General features: G+C 42.6%; 2 protein-coding genes across 3 annotated transcripts in view; both read right to left on the bottom strand.

Annotated features, from left to right (window-relative positions):
• The window catches only part of TAF3 (TATA-box binding protein associated factor 3), a 159,186-nt gene that overhangs the window by 109,379 nt on the left and 25,694 nt on the right, over positions 1-24,113 (bottom strand). For both annotated transcript variants that reach the window (XM_068276060.1, XM_068276059.1), the window contains exon 2: positions 20,580-20,822. In XM_068276060.1, the coding sequence (XP_068132161.1) occupies positions 20,580-20,822 (243 nt within the window). The remainder of the gene's footprint in view (positions 1-20,579; positions 20,823-24,113) is intronic.
• Positions 2,079-5,235, bottom strand: LOC137560754 (uncharacterized). Its single transcript, XM_068271904.1, has 2 exons — positions 2,391-5,235; positions 2,079-2,179 (listed from the first exon to the last, which is right to left on the bottom strand). The coding sequence occupies exon 1, from the start codon at positions 5,233-5,235 to the stop codon at positions 2,395-2,397; it is 2,841 nt and encodes a 946-aa protein (XP_068128005.1). The 3' UTR covers positions 2,079-2,179; positions 2,391-2,394.

Below are 24,113 nucleotides of genomic sequence, written 5' to 3'. Positions count from 1 at the left end.
AGGCATGGGAGCATGGCGGGGGCGCGTGCATGGCTGGGCGTGAGCAGAAGCGCATGACTGGCCAGAAAACCTGGAGTGATATCTTAAGAACAGAGCCGCAGGGAGCCCAAGCATCTCATGGGGCTGGAGGAAGCCCCAGGCAATTATAAACACAGTGAATAATTACATCTCAGGTACACTTTACAGTACCTATAAGGTTTAAAAAGAGAAAAAAAAAAAACTATAGAAACCAGGAATCATGGTGAAATCACAGCAGTTTGGCAAATTGTAGGCACTTTGTGAGTACCACTAAGTGCCTGTAGTGGCCTAAGTAGCAAACCCAGAATGAGCATGCAGATCAGATGCTCCGAATCTGTTCGACACCACTGGCTGCATGCTTGTTGCAGGTGTGGGACTTAAAAACAACTAAAGCTGAAAGCTCAGCATGACAGCCAGGCAACTGGTATAGTTTATATGGGAATGTATACTGCAGCCTCTGTATCCCTCTCACTTCAAGTCCCCTTTCAAATTTTCATTTGACAACTGCACCAATGTACTTTTAACCACTTGAGGACCACAGTGTTAACCCCCCCCTAAAGACCAGGCCATTTTCCACTAAAGGCCTCACTGCACAACTCGGCACACAAACTGATCCCCCCCCCTTTTTCTCCACCCCAACAGAGCTTTCTGTTGGTGGGGTCTCATCGCTCCCCCAGTGTATTTTTTTTTTTTTACAAATATTTTTTGTTATTTTTATAATAAAAATGCTTATTCATTTCTAATTTTTCTTGAATACCCGCCCTCCCCCCACCCAATCAGCGTGATTGGCTGTAATAGGCTTCAGCCTATGACAGCCGATTACTTCTGTCTCCCCCAGGAGGACAACTGTGTCACACGGCTGTCCCCAGTACAGCACTGCTGTAGATCGCAGAGCTGTACACTGTTATTATATGGCGTTTCGCCGTCTAACAGTCTCCTAGCGGCGATCGCAAGTGGGGATGCGCACGCATGCGATCCCCTTCAAACTCTGCTATTGTTTTTACTCTTTTTGGCGCCTCTGGTTCTTGTCCTAAACACAATGCAGTCCACCTGGGGTAGCAAGGATTTTTCCTAACTTCTTCTACAGAGAGCGACATCTTATACCTGAGTGGGGTCAGGTCCTAATTCTCCCCACCTGCATATGGAGTGGTTGCCTAGGGGCAACCCATGTTTGTGAGTATAAATCTGTTTTTATTAACTATATCCATAATTCCTAGATATACTACACCATTTGGGCTCTCGGTCTTTTTTGTCTTTTAAGTGCAAACTCTGCCCCAAGGACTTTACCCTTGATCGGCGTTAGGCGGTCCTGGGGCTGGAGCCGCACGCACGCCCATCAGTGTGACGTGGTCGCCAAGCAAATATCACACGAGTCACAAATATATGCAATATATGGTGTCATCATGCGCTCCCTATGTCTTCCACTCTCATTAGTGCTTTGCATATTAAGCATTTATAGCCACTGTAATACATCAGACACTGAAGGAGGAAAGAATTGTACAAAAACAAATTGCATATGGACAAATGCAATCACCACTTCTCCTAAATGCTGATATCTTCCAAAAACAAGGGCCACCATAATTTGCCCAAACCGCCAATATTGCCATCATGTCCCCAAGAAAACATCTGCCATTGGCACAGTGCTGCCGCTAGTTGCTGTCTGTGTCCATATGTCACCACCAGTTGGGTGTAAGTGAGACAGTACAGGAATACTCCTCTCAGTTTGATATTTAAAAAACTATTACCTCTGGAGTCATTAGTCAATGACCCGTTTTATCCATTTCTATCTTATGCCCATTCATACAGCAAAAATCAGACAGCTGGCCAGAGGCGACTTGTATTTTTCCAGCTGATCATTTTAAAATGGTATAAAATTACAATGGTTTCAAAAAGCCCAAGCTACGTTTAACAGATACATATGGAAGGGCAAACCTCCCAGATTAAGTAGAGAAATATTATGTAAGACTAAGATCAGGAGGACTAGCAGTCCCTCATGTTAAAAACCAATGTTAGTTACCTGGTAACATCCTTTTTAGTAACCTCCAGGACAGGTCCACCACGAGAACGACAGGCTCCTCCCAGGAACAGGAAACGTCCAGATAGAGCACTCTATAAAACTTTGTCCAACCCCTTGATCCCCAGTCAATTTCAAGTACTGTTCCTAAACAAAAAAGGGGTTTTAATATTCATACTGCATATACATATACTGTCACATCATCATATATACATATATATATACATATAATTGATATCGGGTGGGTTACGGACCTGTCCTGGAGGTTACTAAAAAGGATGTTACCAGGTAACTAACATTGGTTTTTCCTTTAACCTCCAGGACAGGTCCACCACGAGAAGATGAGCAAGAATCTTACCAATTTAGGGTGGGCTGACTGCCTGCAGAACTTTCTTTCCAAATGATTGCTGTCTTGCAGACATCAGGTCTATTCTGTAGTGTCTAGAGAAGGTGCTTAAACTTGACCACGTGGCTGCCCTGCAGATCTCTTCTGGCGTAGCACCCGCTCTGTAAGCCCATGAGGTGGCAGCTGCCCTAGCTGAATGGGCTCTAATTGTATCTACTACCGTATTCCCTGTAATCCTATAGGCTTCCTCTATACATAATTTTATCCATCTAGCTATAGATCTCTTTGACATTTTACTACCTCTTTTAGCTCCTGACGTGTTAATTAGCAAAGCTCTAGAGTTTCTAAATTCCGCTACCCTCTCTAAATAACACATAAGGCATCTTCTTACATCCAATGTTTGTTCCTCTTTAAATGATGGTAGCACAATGTCCTGGGATCTGTGAAATTTTGTAGTAACTTTCGGGAGAAATTCATCACATGTCTTCAGTATCACTTCATCTCTAAGTATTATACAAAACGGTTCATCACAACATAGGGCTTCTAATTCGCTCACCCGTCTAGCCGATGTAATAGCTATAAGAAATACTGTCTTCATTGTCAATAGTCTGAAGGAAATATCTGCTATGGGCTCAAAGGGTTCTTTCTTTAGTACCTTTAAAACTAAGGATAAATCCCAACTGGGAACTTTTTTCTTTAACATAGGTTTCTTTCTCTCCACTGACTTAAAAAATTGGATGATAAGGGGGTCCCTTGCTAACCTCTCATCCATAAAGGTAGATATTGCTGCTACCTGTACCTTTAAAGTACTTAACGAAATATTCTTTTCTACCCCGTCCTGTAGAAACTCTAAAATGGTTGGCACTAAATCACCCTTGAACCCTGACTCTTCCTGCCACATATTAAAGGTTTTCCAATATTTGAGGTAAATTTTCCTTGTAACTTTCTTCCTACAATCCAATAGAGTACTAATAACCCTTTCTGATACTCCTTTTTTCCTTAAAGGGGACCTCTCAGAAGCCAGGCTGACAGGCTTAGATTTGGAATAGAGCTTCCAGTTCTTCTTGATCCCTGAGCTAGTACTTCCTTGTCCGGAATCCTTATTGGACCCTCCAGCCTCATCTTTAGTAGTAGTGGATACCAACTTCTTGCTGGCCAATCCGGGACTACCATAATTACTACTGTCTTGGTCCTTGATAACTTGTGTAATACTCGTGGCACTAGCTGTATTGGTGGAAATGCGTACCCCTTGTCGAATATCCAGTTCTGACTTAGCGCATCTACCGCTTCGGCTCCTTCGCTTGGATTCAGGGAGTAGAATCTTCTGCACTTTGTGTTTTGCTTGGTTGCGAACATATCTACTCGTGGTCGACCCCACTGTGTGGTCAATCTTCTGAACATCTTGTCTGATATTTCCATCTCTGTATTTGACATCTTTCGTCTGCTCAGAAAATCTGCTATCGTGTTTAATGATCCCTTCAGATGTATTGCTGATAATGATAGAAAATTCTTTTCCGCTATTGTTAATATGTTCATGGCCAGTTCCATCAGCTTCGCTGACTTTGTACCCCCTTGCCGATTCAGATATGCTACCGCTGTGGTGTTGTCTGACCTGACCTGAACATGATGACCCATCAGTGTCTGTACACTCTGTTCTAGTGCTTTCTGTATAGCTGCTAGCTCCCTGTAATTGGATGACTGCCTCCTCACACACTTTGGCCACTGCCCCTGTAACATTCTTCCCTGCAGATGTGCACCCCAACCTATAAGACTTGCATCGGTCGTGATAATCTTCCCTGTTGGTATGATCCACATCCTGCCTTCGGTGAGTATCTTCTCCGATAACCACCACTCCAGGGACTTCAGTACGTCTGGTGGACATATGACCTGTGTCTCTAGATTGTCCTGTGTCTTGTTCCAAACTCTTAGCATCCAATTTTGTAAGTGTCTTGTATGCATCATTGCCCACTGTATAGCTGGAGCCGTTGATGTCAGGAATCCCAAAACTTTCATTACTTGTCTTATCGTCATTACTGGCTTTGTTATGAATTCCTGTATCATAGCTTTTAACTTCCCTATCTTTTCGACTGGCAAATACATTCTCTCTGTCTCTGAATCTATAATGACTCCCAGAAACTGGATCTTTGATGTTGGTTGAAGGACTGATTTGTCCCAGTTTACTATCCATCCGAGGGTTTGTAATTGTTCTAACACCCTTTCTGTATTTTCTTTTGATTTCTGATATGATTCTGCCACTACCAGGAGATCGTCTAGGTACGGGATTACAAGAATCCCTTCCATGTGGAAAAACTTTGTCACCTCCGCCATTACCTTTGAGAATATCCTCGGTGCCGATGATATCCCGAAAGGTAGAACTCTGAATTGAAAATGCTGAATCATTCTTTTTTCTTTTATTGCAAATCTGAGGAACTTTTGAGATGACTCCCTTATTGGAATGTGCCAATAAGCGTCCCTCAGATCTATATTTGTCATTATACAATTTTGGGTTAACAAGGTTCGCACAGAGTAAATTGATTCCATCCTGAATCTCTGATAAGATACGAAGGGGTTCAGGGCCTTTAGGTTTAGAATCAGTCTGAATTTCCCCGTCGGCTTTCTTACTAAAAATACCGTCGAATAAAATCCCTGGATGTTCGAGATTTGATTTTCGGGAACCGGAATGACCACGTTTTCGTCTAACATTGATTTTACTATGTTTTTTAACGCTAGCTTTTTCTCCTTTTCTTTTGGAAGGGACGTGGAAATAAATCTCTTTGGAGGGAAGGATTGAAACTGAATCTTGTACCCCTGACTTATGAGATTGAGGATGAAATCGCTTTTGGAAATTTTTGTCCATTGGGAATAGAATCCCGACAGACGCCCCCCAACTTTTTCTCTGGCGTCATTTCTTTTCTTGTCCCTCCTGTTTCCGAAAAAGAAAACTCCTTTTCGTCCCCTCTCTGTTAATGGCCCAAGGTCTTCTCCTCTGCTGAGGCTTATCCTTGTTGTCTTGTCTATTTCGCCTAAAGAATCTTTTATTCTGTATAAACTTTTTCTTTTTTGGGAATCCCTTCTTTCTATCAGAAGTTCTTTCTAATCTTTGGTCTAACTGCTCTCCAAATAGTAATTCTCCATTGAAGGAGATATTGCACACTCTGGCTTTTGAGGCCTGACTACCTTCCCAATTCTTTATCCACAGATTCCTCCTTGCTGTGTTAATTAATGCCGAGGTTCTAGCATTTACTCTGATATTCTCAGCTGCTGCATCAGTTATATAATCAGTGGCCTTAGAGACCACTTCTAATGATTCCAAAATCTCCTCCTTAGAGGCTCCCTTTTCAACTTTCTCCTCTACTTTCTTAACCCATAGGGATAGAACTCTTGCTACACAAGTTGTGGCAGCAGCAGGTCTAAAATTTGCTCCTGCTGCTGTCCAGGCTTTCTTAAGAGCGAATTCTACCTTTTTATCCTGCGGATCTTTTAGATAGCCTAGATCTTCAAAGGCCAATTCGTTGTCTTTATTAACCTGAGAAAATGCCGCATCTAACCTGGGAGATCTATCCCAAGTTTTGACATCTTCCTCTGTAAATGGAAATCTTTTCATAAAACCCTTTGACATGAACAATTTTCTATCAGGGTATTTCCACTGGCTTAATATGGTATTCTTTGTGGATCTGTGTATAGGGAAGGTTAATGATTCTTTTGGTTCCATTCCTTGATATAACTTATCATGCATAGATATTTCCTCCGATTTTTTGGATTCAATGTTTAAGGTTTTGTTAATCGCCATTATCAGCTGCTCTGTCTCATCAGCTGGAAATCTGAATCTAGAGATTTTCTTAACCTCAGATTGGCTGTCCCAACTTTTAGCGGAGGAGTCTGACTCATCATCATTATCTTCCTCCTCCCCCTCCATGTCTTCCTCTTCAGAGGAAGATACCATATTTCTCTTTGTACTTTTACTTTTATGTTTTACAGGCTGAGATTCTGTATTAGGTGTTTCTGCGGCCGGTATATCTGTACTTGTACCCGGGTTTACTGACTCTGCTGCTGGGGGAATAGCGGAAGCAAACACCTCCTTTAGAGATTTAATGGTGTCTGCCATTTCCTTCTTTACGGCTGTCATTAACTCTTCCTTCAACCCCCCTGATTGCTCCTGTATAAGTTTCATTAAACAAGGTTGACAAAACTGCTTATTGTAGTTATGGGCCATTTTTGCATCACAGAGCGGGCACCGCCTCCTTGGCTTTGTTGGCTCAGTAGGCTCCGGGCCCTAAAATAACAACACAAAAACACAATGTCATTCCTCTGATTTTGATTTAAAGGAATATCACCCGGTGAAAAATGAAGAGTGACAGTAACCCTGACCGAGGAGAGCAGGAATGAAGAGCCATTTATACATATAAATGCATCCGCTACATATATATATCTCTATAACTCTACTCCCCCATAGTATCAAACAATTGCCCAAGCTATAATATTCATATATATATATAGCCCTCTGGTCCAAAGTGGAATAAAAAACCTCCATATATGTATGTCCGCAAAAATTTAAGTATAACAGACCTCAGATCAGACGTAAAACAGGCTATTAAATGCACACTATAAGACTCTGATCTTATCCCAGACCTCCGTACAGACGCGGCCTATAGATACAGGTTACTATAACAAACCTCAGATCAGACGCTAAGCAGGCTATTAAAATGCAAACTGTAAGTCTGTAAACTTATATCAGACCTCCATACAGACGCGGCCTAGGCGTATAGCTCATACCGTAAAGGTCACCAAGCCTCCGCCAAGCTTACCTTTCCTGGTTCCTGCTTAGCGTCCATCCCGCTCCGTTCCGAACACAAACTGGCAAACCATGCGGGCTTCCGGCGTCTCTTCACCCACGCGACCGGAAGTGACGTCACGTAAGGGCGGAAGTACGTCATACGTACTCCGCAACTGAGGGCAATCAGCTGCCTTCCCTCCGGAGGCCCGCATGATCCTCGTGTCACTTCCGGCGCGCCACTAGCCTCCGCCAAAGGGGAATCATGGACGCCGCACGTGTCCTCCGGATCCGCCGCAACTCGGGCAGCCAGGACAGCCATGGGGAAGGTAACTCCACTCTCTCTTCCCCCTCCGGACCGCAAAACCTCTCCAGGCAGGTCCACCCATAGCCGCCAACCAAGTCCCAAACTCTCCTGGTCTGACGGACCGGCGAGCGACCAGAGCACTCCTTGTTCCTGGAACAGGAAACGTCAACTGGGGATCAAGGGGTTGGACAAAGTTTTATAGAGTGCTCTATCTGGACGTTTCCTGTTCCTGGGAGGAGCCTGTCGTTCTCGTGGTGGACCTGTCCTGGAGGTTAAAGGAAAAATTATTATTATGCAGCGGTTCTCACAAGGGCTGTGGATTGGAGTAGACACCATAGATATAAGCAATAAAGGACAGTCGAGAGAGCCCTTTCCCATTTTTCCCTGAAAGCTTGTTGTGGATACCCTCAAACAGAAATACATGGAAAATTCCTCCATTAGTCTCATCCACCTTAGAGGTTGTTGATAAGGTTAGGCACTATTCTGACCTGTCTCCAGATGTTTCCCTACTTCTATCTCTAATGCTGGGCATACATGGTAAGTTGTTTACTTATCAATCGAGCCACTGATGGCTCAATTGATAATATCCGACAGGTCCGATGACCCGCCGGATAGATTCTCCGCTCGATCCCCATGGGCGGACAATAGCGGGGTATCGAGCGGCTGATAAGGAGCGTCGGCGGGGACGAGCCGGCATCGAGCCGCTGGCTCGATACCGGCACATTATCGCACCATGTATGCCCAGCATAACACACAATCCTGACATAACACTATTCCTCCATGCAACAGAGGGAGACGGTTTAAACACAGTAGAAAATCTAACACTAACCCAATCTGGAAACCAAGAAGGTTGGTACTCAGGGACAGATATAAGACAGAAACACCCTAACATGATGTTAAATTGGTGGTCAATGTTCCAAATTAGATTTTACTTACATAGTAGGGGCATTCACCCAGGAACATGGAGACAACATACAACTTTTGAATCAATGTGCACTGGGACAGAACCCATACAGAAGACGCTGTCTAGCTTATACTTACTGTTGACAGAGCAGGGGACACAAACATTGTCTTTTATATAAAAACAGAGAAAAGAAATGAATAAGAACTTTACACCTGGACAGGCGAACAGGATGTGCATATTTGCGCATAAAACCTCTCTAGCAGTAAGAACACAGGAGACTAATTACAAATTGTTAACGAACTGGTATTGGACACCAGATAAACGAAGGCATATTTTTCCAGATGCTGATCCCAAATGTTGGCGCCGATGACCCGCCGGATAGATTCCCTGCTCGATCCCCGTAGGTGGACAATAGCTGGGTATCGAGCGGCTGATAAGGAGCGTCGGCGGGGACGCCGACGGGCACTGATGTGGGCACACTTATGCACATTCTGTGGTCATGTCTGATTATTGGAGGTTTTTGGAAAAAGGTGGAGAAATTGATCACTTCGGTGGTTGAGGGAGATATTCCATTAACTCCTGAATTCTATCTAAATGTCTGGTCCATGAAAAAAAAACAAAAAAAACAAACAAACAAATCTATTGCAAGACATATCTTGAATGCTTCAAAAAGTGTAATTACACGCCACTGGAAGAAAACATCCCCCCCCTTCATTCAGGGAACTGATCTCTGAAATGGACCTAGTTCACAACATGGAAGATCTAGCTCATGTAGACAAGACAAGACAAATAACATTTATATCGCGCTTTTCTCTTTGCGGACTCAAAGCGCCAGAGCAGCAGTCACTAGGGCGCGCTCTATAGGCAGTAGCAGTGTTAGGGAAACTTGCCTAAGGTCTCCTACTGAATAGGTGCTGGCTTACTGAACAGGCAGAGCCAAGATTCGAACCCAGGTCTCCTGTGTCAGAGGCAGAGCCCTTAACCAGTACACCATCCAGCCGCCATGTAGCCCTTAACAGATCTGAAGTGTTCAAAAAAACATGGGCATATTGGGAATTGATTAGAGAATCTGAAGAATTTGATTAATTACTGCAATCCTTGTAAACACTACATGTCCTGGAGTTGGTAAGTCACATACAATCAGTGTTCCCCAACCCTATCCTCAAGGCCCACCAACAGTGCATGTTTTGTGGAAGTCTGCACAGGTAGTTAATCAGCTCTACTGAGGCACTAATTACCTCACCTGTGCATGTTGGTGGTTTTCTGCAAAACATGCACTGTTGGTGGGCCTTGAGGACAGGGTTGGAGAACTCTGACATACAAGATAGGCAAATTTACTAAAGAAGAAAGTTGGTGTAGGTGCACCCAAGATAGGTAAAGTTGGATTTCCCCCTTTTTAAGGGGGTATCCTATTACTATACAGCCAGATAAATACACATAAAACGGTCATTGGTTACATTGGTTTAATTTATTTTATTTTTGATTATACATGTTAGTAATCTATGTAAAAACAAATACTAATTGGATTTGATAGGATGTATACGTGCCATTCCTTTATACATTATAATACATAAATTAGTAATACTATATAATACATAAAATGTGCATCAGAATGACTGAGATCTCATATATAATAACTCATATTAATGATCACTGCTTATAGCAAGAGTTCTCTGGTAGGAAAATGTATGGTTAACGTGTATAAGATGTGACGATCACATGTTGACTGTTATACAACGTTATCTTGTATTCTGTAACTTATTGATGATCTTCCAATAAAAATTTTGAATATTAAAAAAAAAAAAAAAATTACAATTGATCTTATTCAATGCACTAACAAACTACACTTCCTAGAGTTCTCCCTTAAGCTCCCAAGCAACCAGAAGCTAGCATTCAACTTTTAGAGAAACCCGAAAGCTGGAGCTGTCAAAAACGTAGCACTGCCAATGCTAAAATCAACACAATATGTCAAAATTCATTCATTTTATGCCTTTTTTCATCATAACTAGCTTACTTCTTTCAGCACACAACAGACCCTTATTTCCCAAAGCTCGATCTCAGTTTAGGAATGTGTGACATCAATGACATTAAAAGAAAAAAAAGAATGCGCTCACGATGGGAAAGTGAAAGGAGAGACAGTAGATGGCCGAGACCCACGAGGGTAGGCTGCCTGATAGCCTGCTGGGATGTAGTGCTATATAGGTCTTGGGAGACCCAATTCACTTCCTATATTAATTACTTTGCAAGCAGAGCTGAACCTAAACAGCCCACTGAGGAAATGAAATGTGAATTTCACTAGCTTCCTATGGCACCAGGACTTCCTGAGTTTGGCAGCTTGGCCCGCACTGGTCAGAAGCTATTATTTCTAAGAACTATACCTGAGATCATCTGTCATGGGTAATTAGGATCGTCACTGGTTTACAGACATTTTATGAACTAACTAAAAGGAGCCATGCCAAACAAGTTTCCGCGTGTAGTCAAGTGTTACTTCATTAAAAGCCACCGGTCATCTATACTGCATAGCTCAAATGCTAAAAACATCAGGTTTTAAAGCAACACTGAAGCAAGAACATTTTATAATGAATTTTATGTGTAGTACGGATAATTAACAAAACATTAGCAGCAAAGAAAAGGGTCTTATTTTTAGTCATATAGCTTTTTTTTTTTTATAACACTGCATTATTCTCTAATAGTTGCAGTTTACACACTACACTCTGTATTTTAAATTATAAAAACAGAGCACAGCCAATGACCCTTTGAACTTCCTGGTAAAAAAAACCTTAAACAAGAAACAGTGTGAGACAGGTTGCGATAAGAGCTTCAGAAAACAGCACTGTAGCCAACCCAAGTTGGATTAGAGAGTTCAGAGAAGCTCTTTTGCGAAGGTAACTGAAGTTTCTTAACTCTTTCTGTACTGGAAACAATGAGACTCATATCTGTGCTACTAATGTTCTATTTTTTAGCTGTACATTAACACTGACAGCCCGTGTTAATCAATAGACGTATTCATATCTAATGCATTTTGCGTTTGTATTAAAAAAAAAAACCTGACACTGTTAGTGGCCAGAAATGTACACCGTTTCAGAGATACGCATGTGGCATGAGGTGCATAAAAACATGTGAATTAACCTAACTGATAAGAGTAAACGTAGCATAAAGAGTTTGGAATAGAATGCCCTACAATTTATGGGCATAAGAATTGGAGCCACCATTTCATGGTCAAGCAAGACATCTTCAGCTCAAAAAAGAAAAGGGAAATAATCTAAAAAGAGTAAAGAATGTTTGTAAAGAAAAAAAGGAGAACAACCAATCTCAAGAATATATTAATTCAATTCCAAGTGGTAAAGATCCTTGAACCACACATCTGAAGTTGGAGCAGTTGAGATCTGTGAGGAGTGATGTAGACATCACATGTTCATGCATTAATGGACTTTCTAATTGGCTCAAACAACTAAGGCTCGGTTCCCATCTGTAGCCAGCATCACAAGTGGCCAGTGGGAATGTACAGTGTAGTGTCCGCTATGATGGTCCACTGTGGTGTGGCTGGAGCCCATGACAGATGCGTTACCACCATAGGGTATAAAGGGAATACATCTGCCTATCCAGGATTATCACTGACGGCACAGAAGTGCAGCCCGCTTACCACAACAGATCCGAAGCAGACTGACAAGTGTGAACAGCTGCTAAATATAAAATAAGAGCAATTCACTGTCAGTTTTGCTATGAGCAGAGAATGGACATGACATAAAAAAATGGGAACACAGCCAAACTCATCCAGGAGGATTTTGATTGGGAGATCCTGCAAAGGTCAAAAAGTCTTGAAAATTGATGGTCGCCAAGGAGAGCATTTGAGAGACAGAAAAGAGCTGTTGTCACCTTTGGCATCCAATCCAAAACGTCTTTGACGTCTCATCAGTGGACCAGTATTTAACACCCACAGAGCTCTCTTCAGGATGACTGAAGTAAAGTTAGCCATTGCATCAGCCGGCTCTGACTTTGGCTGTTACTTTCTCACTTTGTTTGTATGCACAATGATAGCACTCCACCTTGCTTTCTCTGATTATGCCTTGCTAATATATGGGTGAAAGTAAACATGTTGGAATTATGTAGATTGGGGTGTTTATCTGAGCTACTTTTTTATGGGGAGAATTTGGTGTTCAGTCACATCAAATGTTAAGGACCATAGGGAAAGATCTGCTCCCCTCTGATTTATTAAGTTCTGAAAGTGTGACAGGGTGTTACTGCACAATTGTTCAGCACTGTAGGAGATATACACACACACATATATATACACACATATATATACACATACACACACACACACACAAACACACCTCTCCCCATGCCTAAAGTTTTGTGTTAGGTGATGGTACTTGTTCGTTAACCCAATTTTATTGCACATTTATTAAAAGTTACACTTTAGGCATCATGATACCTTTTGAAAAAGGCTGAATGTGTTTTGATAAACCTAAAGCTGAAGGAACAAGGTAATGGGGAATACATACAACTTGCAGTAAGTGTATGGCCTACAGACGGTATGCAGTATTCAAAAAGAACTGGTCATGAAAGTGGGAGAAAAGGCTGTGCGGAGGTTTTCAGTAAGAAGCCAAAAAAGTAGTGGGAAAGTGTCGATCCTTGACTGGAAACCACCATTAGAGCCTGCAGGAAAATAACCGTCCCTGCTCGGTGTCCCAGGTCGGTAGATGCAGATGCTGGTTGGTTACACTCCTGGATAAATTCAGAGGACAACCAAGTTCCTTGTTACTCTGAACCCTTAAGGGTATGGACTATACTAAACACTTGCGGAGGAACCACCACCAGTGTTGGTTAGTATGACCCTGGGAAGAGCAGCAAACTTCCAAGGTACTGTGTTGCAGCAGAGCCTACTATACAATATCTCACAAAAGTGAGTACGCCTCTCAGATTTTTGTTAATATGTTGTATCTTCTCATAAGACAACACTAAAGATATTAAACTTTAATACATAGTAAAGCTTATTTAACAGTGTAAATTTGCTGTCCAATAACATTTACTCAACACAGTAATTAAAAGAGGCAACGAAACTACATATAGTAGAGTGTTCTATAATATTCTGGATACCCACTTTTACATTCATTTTAGTGGTTTCAGCACCAGAAACACTTCCTATATCTATGCATTGCTATGTAATCCCACCTTTCCACTGAGGCTTACCCCTTAACTATTAAAATGAAATAAAAACGCAACCACAAATAAAGTCTTTTGATGTTCATTAACCATAAATACTTACCTTTCATTACTCCCATGAGTGTTTCTGGGAAATTATCCAGCGCCATACCCTCTCAATACCGGATGAACAACTTAGATTGCCGCATGCTTCAAACACAGACCCGATGAACAGCTCGGCACACGTCAATCTCATTCTCAGCCCTGGACTTGCTGTACTAAGTATAGCAAACCACAGAGAGCTATGACATTCTGTATTCTGCTGTAGAATGTCATTCTGAAAACTTTAAAAAAAACACTTTTTCTTTGAAGAATTCAAAGTCGATTTTTTTTTTATAAACTACAAGGTCTTTTTGACCTTGTTCACACTGTTCACCTGCACATACCCTGCAAATGAGGGCTAGTATGGGGTCTTTGCTATTCACTGCTAAAGTCTGCGGCTATTGACAACTCTTTAAAAAAAATGTTAAAAAAGCATTTGGGCAAAATACATATTTTTGGGCAAATAATTTGCCATTGATACCCCTTCCCATACCATTGTCTGGGTTTTTGGACATTTTGCACTTTTTTTTTTCAAGAAACTGTAACGAGATGCCCTGGAGGTTTTAAAAGTTTGTCTGCCACAAACGCAAACATTTCCCTCTTGCCCCCACTTTTCTCCTTAAAATAGTCTGGAAATTGGGTGATTCTAGCAAGCACAGGGAGGATATTTAGAGATGCAACCCCTCCCCCCCCCCACCACCACACACACACACTTTCCAGTATGTACAGGGGCTTTGCTACTAACCGCTAAAGTTGGTGAGCGTTGACTTCAATAATGAATGCCAACCCAAATGTTTACTGGAAAAATTCACTGTAATAACAAATGGCTAATGGTCGTTATTCGCCAGGAGCTGTTCGCCGGCAAAATAGTTTGTCCATCCCTACCCCTTACTACAAAAACTAAATCCTTTCTAAGTACAGGGCTTTTACAGTTATGAAACAAAAAAACCTGTAGGAGTAAGCAAAATGTATCATGTGACAATAGTAACAAAACAACAAGTAAATGGTCATTTCCCATACGTGCACACACAAGGCTGTACATATATTACATTACATGATATTCAAGTGTTTCAACAGGTTATCCACTAGGTGGCACTGTTTTCTAGCTATCATGCAACAAAAGGACAACAAATGTTTGTCATAATGGACTTCGACAGTTCACAGTTACCTAATTTAAGAAATCAGCTATCAATTTGATCACCTATGTGATTCAAATTCAAAAAAGGAACAGAAGCAAATTAAAAGGTCATGACATACTTAAAGTACAAATAAATACATAGACCCTACATATACAAAACCATGGCAAAAAAAAAAAGGCGAATAGAGTAGTGTTAAGACTTTATTCAAAAGGGGGGCTGAAAGCCACCAGTCAGCTGCTCCTGTGCTAGCACTCAGCATGTGCAGTAAAGAGGCAGCCATTAAACTCAGTGCTGCGTAATATGTTGGCACATTATAACTACAATAAATAAATAACAGGCAAAGGGTGCTTGGTGGTCAAAAGAGGGGATTACTGAAGAGCCTGAAGGTTCATACACACCTACCATCTCTCCAACTATCTGCCAAATTTGTCTGTTTAAGGGACTCCGAGCAGTGCAGAAACTATGGAAAGATGCATACCATTTTGAAGCCCTCTTTCTCTTCTTTCCAACATTATATAAACCGCCGCCCTACGCCTTTTAGTTTGATATTTCCGCAATCGAAATTGCGGCCACCGCGATTTCGATCGCGAAAATAATGAAAACTAAAAGGCGTAGGGTGGCGGTTTATATATCGTTGGTAAGAGGAGAAAGAGAGCTTCAAAATGGTATGCATCTTTTACATAATTTCTGCACTGCTCGGAGTCCCTTTAAGCCCCATACAAACACTAAACAGCGATCTTTTATGCAGCACAATTGTCAAACAGCTTTTGTTGTGAAACAAGTTGAAACACCTAAAAAAGTATTTTGCTATTGTTCAAACAGCTGATAAGAAGTCAATCCAACGGTTAAGGTACATACACACATCGGATATTCGTTTGGACCTTTGAATGTCCGGTCGTTTAGACGTCAAATCGGGAGTGTGTACAGTCCGTCGTTCAGCTGATAACAATGGACTTGAGCGATCCGCTTGGCGGATCGTTCAAATCCAGTCTTATCAGCTGAACGTCAGACCATACGCGCACGATTTGATGTCCAACGACCGGACGTTCAAACGTCCAAACGACGGGTCGTTTGAGAAAATCCGATGTGTGTATGTACCTTAACTGTTGGATTGACTTCTTATCAGCTGTTTGAACAATAGCAAAATACTTTTTTTAGGAGTTTCAACTGGTTTCCCAACAAAAGTTGTATGGGGCTTAACAGACAAGTTTGACAGATAGTTGGTAAGTCTGTATGAACCTTGACAAGGACACCAATTAGCTGTCAGTCTTGAAAAAGGCTTTAGGGCTTGTACTGTAGACTACCCAAAGTAGAAATGTTGTAGAGTCATACAAGCTCTTCATTAATAATAAGGCAAACAATATTTTGTGCAAAATGCTTGCACGTATCAGCAAAGGTCCATTTAGATTCGAAACCACTGGGTTTGTTATTATGGTCATACCTTTATTAATACATACAGATATATTGTTATTTTACAACTGGTCCAATTGGCCAACGCATAGTCTAAAGGTGGCCACACATACAATTTCTGAAAAATTGAAAGCTTTTTTTTTCATTTGAGCAAGAAATCCGATCAGATTTCCTGTTTTTATTCAATAAAAAAAAAAGTCTATCAGGAGTGCTGGATTTCTGATCAATTTTTATGAAAATTGAATGGTGTGTTGAGGTGTGTGTGTGTGTGTGTGTGTGTGTGTGTGTGTGTGTGTGTGTGTGTGTGTGTGTGTGTGTGTACACACATATACATACATACATATACACACACGCACATATATACATACATACATACACACTTAAAGGAATACTATCGATGTATGCATTTATTTTTAAATGCTGTATGTTGTAGCACACATTAGGACAAGTACTACGAGCAATTTGATTCCTCACACAGCTGTTCCTCTCAGCTGTAAAATCCTCCGTCAGTTTTGGCCGTCAGTGTTTGATACAAATGTATCTATATGCTGAGGGCTCCCAGAGGGCTAAGCCCATGTCTGCACAGGGGAGTTGCTATCAACTCCTCAGTTTATAGTTTAATTATCACCTTGCTGAAAGAATCTTATTGATATGGTGGTAAGGGGTTAAAGATTCTAGCAATGTGTGTTTATTATCTTTGCTTCTCTTGACTGATAAAGATACTAATAATGCTAATTGTAAACAGTGGTCTGCCCCTCTCAGCAGCTTGTAAAGTGGATGCAGCCTGGAATCACCTCAAGCAGCAGCCAGACTGAGTGTAAACACAGACTATTGTTTATAGCTAGTTATATTCCAGCAATATTACAGCTCATTTAGTTACCTGTTACCACCTCAGATCAGCCTATTTCTCCTCATGTCTCCTGCATGCTGTGAGTGACACAGTGAAATATATTTGTGAGCTGTGTGGCAGAGTAACCAAGCAGCTCAGGGTGACCCAAACTACTATGAGCTGTGTGAGAAATGAATTTTTAAGCAGGGATAGTGAGAGAGAGACCTGGGTGAATAAATAAAGTGCCCCTAGCACTAGTGGTAATGTGTACACTAATATACAGTATTAAAAAAAAAAGTCGTTTCAATCGATAGTACTCCTTTAAGCAATTTTCTCAGAGTTTGATTTTTTTTTTTTCATAATTGGGTAAAAATGTACCACACACTATTTAAAAAAAATCTAACCAATCGGTCAGAAAAATTGATTGCAATTCTTGAATTGAAAAGATTTAAAAAAAATTGTATGGTGTGTCGCCACCCATACAATTTAAACATGAATTTTCAATTAAAGAATTGCAATACATTTTTTTGACTGAATAGTAAAACACACACACACACACTTTTTACCCAACTATGAAAAAATATGATTGAAAACTGAGATAATTGCTTGGAGGTATATGTAAGGAAATCTACCAAACACACCACTGAATTTTCATAAAAATTAATCCGAAAAATCCAACACTCCCGATACTTTTATTGAATTAAAGAAAGGAAAAAAAAAAATTAAAAAAAAAATGGAAATCCGAACAAATTTCTTGTTTGAAAAATAAAAACATTTGGAAAATACAATAGTTTTTATCAAATTGCCGTAAAATCTGATCATTTTATTGTATCGTGTGTGGGCACCTTAACACTACCTAAAGTCTACCAGGATTAAAGATTGGACTTCAGTATGAACAACCAAAGTTATTTACTATTTAGGTTTTGGAGAGCCTTTTACAAAGCATTTCATTAGAGTGCCTGCTTCAGCAGGCACGTAATAGACAGCAACGTTAACTACGTTACACCAGGCTGAGGCAGCGACATGGGCACCCGATAGAAGCCGTTTGTCTTGAACGGCTTAACGTTAATACTACCTGATCAGCTATTACTATCCAAACAGCTAGTACTTTGTTAGTGCGCGCTCGGGGGGTGGGGGAGTTAAGGTTAGGAATTAGGATAGCGGTTAGTGTTAAAGTACCCCTGACCTGGTCCCCAGCCCCAATACTTTTAATATTCTTTTATTACTGGTGCTGGGACTAGCGCACAGCACCATCCTCCCCCCTTCAGCTCCCCTTGTAGCCCCCGTGCTGCTCAGTTTTAATCTTCGATTATCCGACCTCAATTATCACAAGTCTGCACACAGCGCAGCTCCCCTGTGTGCAGTGAATCAAATGTGGAACTATAGCGGCAAGTGGAGGGGGAAGAATTACGGATGGGCAGAGGGGAGGAAGGACTGCCACTTCCTCTGCACCCATACTTGACGGCAGAACAGGGGACACAGGGGGTGATGGAGGAGGAGGGGGGGGGGGGGGGGGGATGGTGCTGTGTGCTAGTCACAGCACCAGTAATAAAACAACAACATTAAAAGTATTGGGGGGGGGGGGGGGGGGGATGACCAGGTAAGGGGTACTTTAAGGTGGCCAATAAAGATCCAATCTTTTTTGTCCAGTCTTACCATTTCTATATAATACAAGGGACTGCCTAGAGTATACATTCAATAAAATCTATATACTCTTCTACTATATAGATTTAGTAAGATTGGACCAAAAAACAAAAAAAACAAAACAGAAGATGATTAGTGGCCATTAGGAGGAAGGGTTATTATTACAATAGCGGACCAGGTAAATCAATAGTGAAATGTCGGTAAAATTACATTGGCATCACACAACGCCCAATTCAACAGGCTACGCTGTAATACGTACGTAGTTTTTTTTTAGCAGTCATTGATAACATTTAAAAATGCTGTCTTCTTGTCGATGTTTGGTCGAGAAGCTATAGCTAAGACAAAATCAAATCTTAACAACTATCTGTCCTTACAAAAAAAAAAAAAAAACCAAAAAAAAAAAAACCAACAGTCTCTAATGAAGCAGAAGTGTCCCAGGATTTTTCCTTGGGGCCTGAGCCCACTAACTCATTTATATCCGCTTCTGTCCACTTTTCAGTATGTGTAACATTGTTTTTTTGCTAAAAAGAGCAAAACATCAATGTGACAGATGCTAAGAAGTGAGAAGAAGCGGACACAACTGCGTTAGTGGGTTCAAGCACAAAATACAAAAATAAAAAACAAAACATTTTACATCAAGACTTGGGTGTATGAAACAGGGGATTTCTACACTGCTAGCTTATGCATTAGCACTCACTAAAGCACCTGCTTTGGATGTGCAGCGATGAAACTGGAAAGATATTGGCTGGGCAGTGGTGGTTTCAGCACCTAATGTCAAGACCAAATTTACTTCAGTTGTGTGGTTGGGCATCCAAAAGTCAGCAGAAGTGACAGACACATAAGAAAAAGGTAATCATTAGGAACTTTAAGGATCAGTTATGTTATGGTATATAAGCGGTTAGAGATTAGCTGTGTGCATACACACCTCTCAACTTATATCGCCAGTTGGGGATCGGGACCCGATCACATGGGCGACATTGCTGGCTGGCATGTGATAACCTAAATTTCCTGCGTCGCCCATTAAATTACATTAATCCGGCAGCAATGTGCAGTTTACTTTGTGGTGGCTTGGAAGCCGATCAGGCACTTCTAGCGTAACACAACGCGTTAAAGTGTACCAGAGATGACATGTGACATGATGAAATAGACATGTGCATATACAGCGGTAAGCATACAGACACTTAAGCTGTGCTCCTTTTCTTGTTTCCCTGCCTGAAAGAGTTTATAGTTAGCTATGGAACTGACAATTTTACATTTATTGGAGGAACCGCTTCCTTCCTTTCATATTGCCGGGACAGACTCCAGCAGACTGGTGGAGTAGGAGGTGTTCGGCAAAGGAGGAATTGCTAATGGCTGCCACCTGTAGAACCCTAGTTATGAAAAGAGAAGGGTGAAAAGCATGCACCGAAATGCTCATAGGCTTGAAGGAGTGTTTATCTTTGTATGTGTCAGAGTGGTGAAACTAAATATTTTGAGTCCGCTTTAATAAGATTCACTGGAATCCCTTATCGGCTGGGTTCTGGTGCATAGATCTGCCCCTTGCAGAATACAGTTCTGGCCTTTGCTAAATCAGATATAGAAAAGAGAAAGGCCTTTTTCTGCAAGGTGGCAGGGCTACATGCTGGAGCCTGGCTGACATGGGGCTCCAGTGATGTTACATACTTTCAATCAACATGAATATTAAATGCAAATTATAAGTGTCGGAGTCGAGGAATTGGAGTTGGTGGAATCATAAATTGAGAAGTCGGGAGTTGGAGTCAGAGGATTTTTGTACTTGACTCCACAGTCCTTGTTACTATAAAGCTTTGACGGATGTTGGCGCTCAGATTTATTCACCAAAATTTGATCTTATTATTCACGGAATGCAAATCAATATGATATTTATTAGGAAGACTACATGAAAAGGAAGAAACAGAAGAAATTTTGAGAGAGATGCAAAGAACACTATACCTTCTTGTGAAGAGATGATGAGTGGCAAATAGTCAGGTATGTATTCCTTTCGGTCTTCAACATCTTTGCTTCCGACGGGTGGGAACTGAAGCACATTATTTTTACTGACAGGGAAGGATGGGATTTGATGTGGGAATGTGACTGGTTCAATATTGTGAATGTAATCTTCCAGTTCATGGAGATTTACGCCCATTAGTTTGAAGGCTTGGCCTACATCGTCCAAAACCGGGTCAGTCCGTTCATCTACAATACAGAAGAGACCAAGGCAATAGTGTTACACAAGGCATAAATGTCAAGGCACAGACGCATTATACTATTGGATAGTTTAGTTACCAGAGTATTTAGAGGTTACGTTTTTTGGCATCAAAATGATTTGCATTCCAGCTCTAAATAAAATGATTACACGACCTAGGCAGTTTAGCTGATATACTGTATTTTTTCAGACTATAAGACGCTCTAGACAATAAGAGTTGTAACACCTACAAGTGCTGCTTAAAGGGGAACTGAATTAAGAGGTATACGGAGGCTGCCATATTTATTTTCTTTTAATCAATACCAGTTGCCTGGCAGCCCTGCTGGTCTATTTCTCTGCAGTAGTATCTGAATAACACCAGAAACAAGCATGCAGCTAGTCTTGTCAGATCTGACTTTAAAGTCTGAAACACTTGATCTGCTGCATGCTTGTTCAGGGGCTAAGGCTAATAGTATTAGAGGCAGAGGATCAGCAGGGCTGCCAGGCAACTGGTATTGATTAAAAGGAAATAAATATGGCAGCCTCCGTATACCTCTTACTTCAGTTCCCCTTTAACTGTAAATGGTCTGCCAGGCCTCTTCCACCATGCTCTACTCCTCTACCTCAGTTCAGACCACTGCCTGCTGCATCCCCACACAACGTAATGTACTCTTCCCCCCTACCCCCACCCCTCTCCTTGGCTCAACCACACTTCCCCTACCATCTTCCTCCCAACCCTTTGCCCCCCCCCCCCCTACCACAAGCTCTACCTCCACCTGCTTCTCCAGATGTTTCCCCTACTTTCTCCCTCCACCCTCCCATTCGACCCCCACTGGTCCCTAAACTCTCAGCCACCACCATCCCAACCCCACCACACTCTTGCATCCGCAGACCACACCATAATAATCTTATTTCCATCCATACACAACCCCAGGCACTCTCTCCCTCTGTTTTGTGGTCTCTGGAACGCCAGATCTGTCTGCAATAAGCTCACATCCATCCATGAGCTCTTCCTCTCCAAATCCCTCACCTTCCTCACAGAGACATGGCTCACCCCCTCTGACTGTACTGCGGCCGCCGCTCTCTCCTATGGGGGACTGCACCTCAGTCACACCACCAGACCTGAGAGCAGGACTGGGAGAGGGGTGGGTCTGCCTCTTCCCCCATCCTGCACCTTCCATGTCCTCTCACCCCCCCCCCCCCTTCCCTGCACTTCTCATCCTTCAAGACCCACGCAGCCCGCCTGTACCATCCCTCCCAGCCATCGTAGCGGTCCTATTTCCCCCCGTCTACTCCAACTTCACTCTTCCTTGACAACCTGGCATCTAACCTCCCCACCATCATACTCAGGGATTTCAACGTACCCATCGATGAGCCTAACTCCCCTGCTGCCAAACAGCTACTCCCCCTCACCAACTACCGTGGCCTCTCTCAACCCACAAACTCCCCCACCCACCGCGCTGGTCATACTCTTGACCTCATATTCTCAAAGTTCACCTCCCTCAGCAACCTAGACATCGCACCTTTCCCTATCTCAGACAATCACATCCTCACCTTCAACGACCACTTCTCTCCCCACCCCTCAGCAGAGAGCAGATGGCAGAGAGACCTACATAATCTCAGCCCAACTGTCCTAGAAAGTCCCCTTCTCTCCCTCTCCTCCCACCTAACCACACTCACATGCCCCAATGAAGCGGCTGCACAATAGAACCTTGCCCTCTCATCTGCTCTAGATGAAGCTGCCTGAACGGAAATGGAGGAAACCACGTCTCAATTCTGATTTCCTAGAATACAAGGCAAAACTGCCCTTTCTGAAGCTAAACAATGATACTTTGCAGCCCTGATTGGAACCCAAACTTCCAACCCTCAACAACTTTTTGCTACCTTTAATTCCCTACTCCACCTCACTCCCAGCTCCTCCCTCTCAGCAAACAACTTCGCCAACCACTTCACCACTAAAAATGCAACAATACACAGTGAAATTTCCCTCCTCCATCCCTCCCTCCCCAACACCACTCAGGTTGTCCCCTTCCCCAAAGCCTTCAAACAGGCCACTGTACTTCCCCTGCTGAAAAACCCTCTCTTGACCCATCTCTACCCTCAAACTACCGCCCAATCTCCCTCCTTTCCTATGCCTCTAAACTTCTCGAACGCCTGGTCCACCAATGCATTACCCAATACCTCAACACCAATACCCTACTTGTCCCCCTATAGTCTGGATTCTGACCTGCACACAACTGAAACAGCCGTCGCCAAAGGAGTCAATGACCTTACCCTTGCCAGGGCCAATGGCAATTATTATTAATGGCATCCTGCTCCTCCTTGACTTTTCCTCGTCATTGGATACTGTAGGGCACCCCCTCCTCCTCCAATCACTACGGTCCATGGGCATCCATGATCTCGCCTTGGCCTGGATCTCCTCCTACCTACCCAATCACTCCTTCAATGGCTCCTCCTCAACCCCTGCCCCCCTCTCAGTTGGGGTCCCCCACGGCTCTGTTCTCCATATACATTTCCTCAATTGCCAAACTTATCTCCTCCCTGGGTTTCAAATACCACCTTTATGCCGACGACATTTAGATTTTCCTCCATATCTCCCGATATATAATCCACCACCATGAACAAGGTCTCCTCATGTCTCTCAACAATTTCATCCTGGATGTCAACTAGGTTCCTGAAGCTTAAGCTAAACAAACCGGAGCTCCTGATCTTTCCACCCCATACTGCTGCACCCCTCCCAGATTTCCACCTCACAATCGACAACACAATCATTAACCCTACCTCCCAGGCCCGCTGTCACCTTGGACTCTGACCTCTCCTTCATTCCCCACATCCAAAACGTCACCAGAGCCTGCAATTTCCACCTCCGTAATATCTCCAAGATTAGCCCCTTCGTAACCCCGGACACGAGCAAGCTGCTCTTCCATGCCCTCATCTTCTGCCTTGATTCCTGTATCTCCCCTCTTTTATGGCTTCCCCCCGAAACGCATTGCCCCCCTTCAATCAGTTAACGTGGCTGCAAGACTCATCCATTCTTCGCACCGCTCCACATCCACATCTCCCTTCTAAATCCCTGCACTGGCTGCCTATCTGTTTCTATGCCTGGCGTATAAATCTGTGCACAAAACCTGCCCTACCAACATCTCAGAGCTTGTTCACAGGTATACACCAGGTTGTCCCCTCCAATCCTCCAATGACCTTCACCTCAACACCCCGCGCATTTCCCACTCCCATGCACGCCTCCAGGGTTTCTCAAGAGTCACCCCACCCTCTGGAACGCCCTTCCACCGCCCATCAGACTT

Source organism: Hyperolius riggenbachi, chromosome 3 (genome assembly GCF_040937935.1).
Source record: "Hyperolius riggenbachi isolate aHypRig1 chromosome 3, aHypRig1.pri, whole genome shotgun sequence".
In the NCBI taxonomy this organism is placed as follows: Eukaryota; Metazoa; Chordata; class Amphibia; order Anura; family Hyperoliidae; genus Hyperolius; species Hyperolius riggenbachi.
This window is presented reverse-complemented; position numbering and strand designations above follow the sequence as displayed.